This window comes from Cryptomeria japonica, chromosome 2 (assembly GCF_030272615.1).
Source record: "Cryptomeria japonica chromosome 2, Sugi_1.0, whole genome shotgun sequence".
Taxonomy (NCBI): Eukaryota; Viridiplantae; Streptophyta; class Pinopsida; order Cupressales; family Cupressaceae; genus Cryptomeria; species Cryptomeria japonica.
This window is the reverse complement of record NC_081406.1, coordinates 510,944,790-510,950,789: the sequence shown is the minus strand read 5'-3', so window position 1 is coordinate 510,950,789 and position 6,000 is coordinate 510,944,790. Positions and strand designations below refer to the sequence as shown.

General features: G+C 37.9%; 1 protein-coding gene across 1 annotated transcript in view; it reads right to left on the bottom strand.

The window, feature by feature from the left end:
• Positions 1-2,364: 2,364 nt before the first annotated feature.
• Positions 2,365-6,000, bottom strand: part of LOC131069543 (phospholipid:diacylglycerol acyltransferase 1) — a 188,216-nt gene continuing 184,580 nt past the window's right edge. The window contains exons 5-6 of the mRNA XM_058005034.2: positions 3,307-3,572; positions 2,365-3,044 (exon numbers count right to left, since the gene is read on the bottom strand). Of these exons, the coding sequence (XP_057861017.1) occupies positions 2,558-3,044; positions 3,307-3,572 (753 nt within the window). The 3' untranslated portion in view covers positions 2,365-2,557. The remainder of the gene's footprint in view (positions 3,045-3,306; positions 3,573-6,000) is intronic.

Here is a 6,000-nt window from a genome sequence, read left to right as displayed (position 1 = left end):
TAATGCCACCTCACAACATTACATTGTAATAGTTGTTTGGTGAATGGAGGCACTCGCTATAGCAACAATTGGAAAAAAGGAATATGTGACTAGAAGATTGAGGTGGACAAGATGCACATTCAATTTTTGGTTGAACACACATATATGCTTAGATGATGTGTGCAAGTGGAGTTGGTAGGTAATGCCACCTAGCAACATTACATTTTTATAATCATTTGATGCATTGACCCACTCACTATAGCAGCAATTGGAAAAAAGAAAATTTGACTAGAAGATTTAAGGTGGACAAGCATGTTAGAAGATGTAATGGTAAGATTGATAAGGAATTTGTAGACAAGAAAAAGAAGTGATATGTTCACAAGGATTTGTGTTCTTCTTGAGTCAAGTTGTTATGAGAGTTTGTGTAGATTCACATGACAAATGTTGGCATTTTGTCAATTACGGTGTTTGAAGCAAGTTGTATTTTGGAGGACAAGGATGGCTATGAGATCTTCTCTCTAGTACCCAAAAACATGATGAATGGCGATCTTTCTTGCATATGCATGTCATGTGTGAAATGACAAAGCAACTCATTCAAGTGCATATGGGCAAGAGACTCAAAGAAATAATAATTGAGTGAATCGTAGAAACAAAGCAAAGGTGGTAATCATAATGGATGAAACCTACAAACTATAAGAGGCCAAGGAGGAGGATGATTCCCTCAGTTACCGACCAAAATGCCCTACACCTAACTACCATGCATTCAAATCTTGATGGAATGGCTGCCCAATATATGGAGACCACACGACAGTGCACATTGCGAATGATTACCTTTAGGCAATGCAATAGTTTGTGATAAAAGGCACAATAAGACTATATCTCTACAAGATCACAAGTAGTCACACCTAATGTAATACCGATCAACTAGAGCTACAATGTTAAGAGAATATGTTCAATGAATGAATAAAAGCGACAAAGTTCTTTCAATTTGTGCGTTCAATATGCTTGTGCATATGCTTTTCATGTTCATGCTAGCATAATATAATATTTTATATGCCACTTACAGGGTAAAGTAGTTAAGAATGCTTCCAATGAGGCTATAAAGTTGGATGTCAGTAAGCAGGAGTATTAAGTTTTTAGTTGTTAGTCATTGCATGTATGCAGGAAAATAGCTAACAATAACAAACCTCAAATGCCTTCCCATTATTTCCAATGGACCATGACAGAGATGGTTCAAGCTATGTTCCACACAATAACATCTCTGAACCGACTGCCATTACAATGTTTCAACAGCTCATTGTTTGTAAGAAGAACATCGACCATGAAATTAAAAAGCTCACGTGGAGAAGTGTATTGGGGCTCTGATGATGGAGGAGCAAACAACCATCCTACGCTTCTTGCAAAACAACTCGCAAAGATGATAAATGCTCTTTCTGCCCCCAATCTGCCTTTCAGGCAATGTAAAACATCAGACTCGTATTCTTATGGTTTATCCTCTCTAGTGACTCCTCGTGCAAAAGGTCTCCCAAATTCATCCCCAATTGTATCAGATGACCCTGCTATGGGAAGGGATCCTGATATACTTTAATGAGAAGAAGGAACATTTCAAAGGATTTCCTCCAGATCAAAAGAATCTCAGAATAAAGTTTTGGGGCTTATGTGATTTTGATGGGGAAAAGTGGTGTAGGATCACACACCTCTTTGATTTTTTATTTCTGAATATTTTTAATAGCTTTCAGAGTTGTGTCGATAAGCTGCTAAAGGAGACAAACATCTTAAGTAGGGTTATGAAGTTCCCAATTTAAGGGGCCTTGTAATATTTTCATGATCAATTTGCTCTGTACTGTCTAAAATCTCATTGCACCATGCTTTGAATAGGCACTGATACATCGTTAGACTTTATGGGTCTTTATGATACTGGATGAAAAAGAAAGTTTTACTTACCAAAACAAACTAATTTCAATGATTCTTGATAACAGTGAGGTTTATTGTCAAATGGGAAGAGTTCCAAGTGGTAAGCCATTTGGGTGTGGCATACCCCAATGAACAAGACCAGATGACAACTACTAGGAAAATTTAACAGAAGAATTACCCCTACATCGTGACATCTAAGCTAAAGGACTGTGCCAGGTGCAAGTCCTATGTGAATTTGATGGAAGAGATTCCCCTCCCCCTCCATTGTAGCATCTAAGCCAACCAGCAAAGAGATTTTTTTTAAAATTCAAAGGGGTTTACCAATGGTTATATGCATCTGCCATAATAAGCATAAACGAAATTAACCTGGTTCTATGTACCATAATACTTGAATATTATATTCAGAAGTCAGCTCCCATGAAAATAGTGTGTTACCTTTAATGGATGAAGTGATAACCGTCAAACCAAGGAAAAGTTTTAAAATCTTCCTTCTATACATTTGCAATATGCCAAAAATTACATCAATCCCAATAAACAATCCCTGAAATTAGAGCCAGGACTGTTCATTATGACTTCATGTTTCCAATGCATTAACACTACAGCAATATTTCCAAATTCGCAATTTATCCATGAATAAAAAATGGCAGAATACTCATGTTAATATTTATAGCTTCAGTTTGATCTTCTCAGACCATTTGAAAATATCAGAATACACCTGATCTCCTCCTAAGTCTTTCCCCTTTGCACCTGCAGCTACTCTTATAATGTCCTCTATCAAGGCAAAATTCCCCATAATATCAACATGAGCACCACTCTGGGTACCACGACCTTCCAACAAGTTTGCAGGTGGGGCATGTAAATACTCCCTTACATAGGTTGCCATACCTGAAGGATTGAATCTAGTCTGTCCACGCCAACCTTTAGCACACATGAACCCAGCACTAAGTGTTGGCACAGTTTCATCGCCTTCGGCTAAGTATACACCACCTTTCAGGCAACTGCCTGCATTCCCCCCTTCAGCTGAACTGTCAATTTGAAATGGTATGTAGCACGTGTCAGCAGAAGGTGACAATTTGTACACATACGATCGTTCTGTAGGGATGCCAACTCCATACAAGGAGAAAATTTCCATGTCTGGAGCATTTGGCAATCTGCAGCAAAATTTGCCAGATGAAAATTACTCAAAAACAATTAAAATAATGAATCTTGAGAGCAAGTAGCATAATAAAGTTGTTAAATAAAAGTACGAAAGGAAAATAACCAAATCAACTCTAATTGTTATACAGTTTAACTGATTTGATGCAAATAATGTGCACCACACTACATAAACTGAGAATTGCCAAAGCAGGACTGTTGTCAATTTGATTATGGAAGCCAGATCGTATCATACAAGTTAGGAGCGTAAACACTTACTTTGTCTCGAGTGGATTAGACCAATATTTATAATGTTCATATTTTGGATCATCCAAATTTTCAGCAACACCATAAGAAAAATGATCATCTCCACGTTGCATCAACTTTGGAGCAACAAAGTGTAGTAGATCTAAGACACTTCCTGCTGTATATAATTTATGTTCAGCAATGGCCTTGATGCTCTCCCAGCTCATTTCCTGGTATTCAGTCCAGACATCACCACAAGATGCATTGGACGTTACGAGGCTCTTACCTTCAGGTGCAACCTATACAGAAAAATTTAATGGCAGGCTAAAATTAGTTTCCTACAAAGACATAAAATTGCACCAAAAATGAAACGCTAATTCCTTCACAGGCAGATAGTTTTGTATCTCTAAATATTATCAGGTAGATTTTTAAAATCTTAAAAACAACTTGGAGAGCCAAAAACTCCAGCCACAATATTTTAAGTCCAGAAATAACATTCAGTCCACACATTCCTTCAGCAATCAAATGACACAACATTTGAGATAAACCATACAACAAAATAAGAAAGATAATACATTTTCTTAAGTACTACAACATTCAGTCTACACATTCCTTCAGCAATCAAATGACAATATTTCAGATAAACCATACAAGAAAATAAGAAACATAATACATTTTTCTAAGAACTAACATTGCAAATTTCTAATTAGTTGTAAGAGGCTTGCGACAGATTTTGAGTTATGTTAATTGAAATTCAAACTATCATAAGAAAATTATGGCCAAACACAAACGCAGACAGATGCACATGTAAAATGTAGAGTTCCATTGCTCCCACAAGAGATCTCATACAACAAACTTTCTGCCTAGGATGAGACCTGAAAAACTACCTTAACCTTTTACAACCTTTTACTAAATCTATAATTACATTAGTTTCAGTTCTATGTAATTCTATGTGGTACAAACAAACTTAAAGGAAACCTATGTTTTAGGTCTCCAGCTAGGGCAATGCCACACCCTTAAACTATAGCATGCATGGCGATATTGATAACTCAATGATGAACAATAAGTACCAAAATGGTACTGAGAGGGGGGGGGGTTGAATCAATACAATCACAAATTCTTTTCCCGAACCGGTTTGACTGCAAACACTGCAAATGTCTGAGAGACAGTAATACCGGTCTGAAACAGAGTGCAACCGGTAAAGCTAAGAATGACCGTGACAAGCATTAACCAGTTAATCACTTAACTTTCCACTCAACTTAATACTACACTTCCATTTCACCCTTATGCATGAAAAGGTAATCTATCATCAGAAATATAATAACAGCTAGCTCAGCATGATTTACCTTCGGACACAAATCACTTAAATCATCACATGAAAAATACTACACATGACACAGATTTTTCACGTGGAAACCCAACTCGGAAAAACCACGGTGGGGATGAATACCCACAAGCTGCTTTTGAACTCTTTAGAAGTCCACTTTGTTAGGAGCCTAGTCCGGTTAAAGACTGTTACAACAGGTTCTGCTAGGAACCGATCCTGTTAGGGATCACCCAGTTAAGGGATGGCTAAATACCCGGTTAAGGGTTAAACCCTATTAGAGGTTACCTTGTTAGAGAATTTCAAGAACTCAATTAGTTTGAGTCACCCTGTTAAAGGATTTATAGCAAGCTGATTAAAGCTACCCGGTTAAGGGATTTTCCAACTGTTGAAGTGGTTAAAGATCAACAGGTATTACAATGATCTGATAATAGCACTCAATGCCTAATGCAGATCTGCTTAAGTTTCTTCCTTTTGCACACACAATGCAGGAATCAATCCTCTTATCTCATCTAGTCTGGCAAGAATCACGTATCTCTTCACTTAGATACACACACACACCATTTGCCAACAACCTCAGAAAGAAGCACAACATCGACCTTATAGGAAACAGATAGGTCGGTAGCATAAACCCTAAACCCTAAACATTTAAGTTAAGCAATTCAGGCGGTTCAATCCTGGCCATTGAACACTTTGCATTTAAATACAAAAGTCTTGAACATATCCCAAGACATTCTCCATCGTTCATTCTTCACTGCTTTCATGGCGGCTTGTAACCCATCACGCGTTCTCCACCGTTTACAGAGACTTCGCATATTCCCGAGGTAGATAGGATCGATCTCCTTCATGCAAGATCCTTTACGCGCTCAAGCTAACGTGGCAACACGATCGGATCTTCATTACAATGCTAACTCATCACACAATGTCGTCGGTTGAGTCACACAAGCTTGGAACACTTCAACCGGAAACCCTTAAGCTAAGACTACCAACCGGTAGTCATATCATGTTAAGTCTTCATAGAGAACATTCCATATGCCGATTCACATTTCATCATATCGGTTCTCTTGGACAAACATACCACTTCACCTATTGCTCAATATACCGGTTTATACCACTATACCGGTTCACTTTGCCAACTGTTTAGCTTCAATATACCTATTCACTTCTTTGCACATATACCGGTTCACCACATTGTACCGGTTCACATTTTAGCATATTGTCGGTTCACTCTCCAACATATTGACATCAATAACAACATAATATCATCATGTCAACATACTCAACACAAATGCCAACAATCTCCCCCTTTGGCATTGATGGCAATATACAAAGATCTCTCTTTCTGCATCACATCTTCTCTCCATTGCTGCAGATATCTTCTCCGCTTCACATCTTCTCCCCTT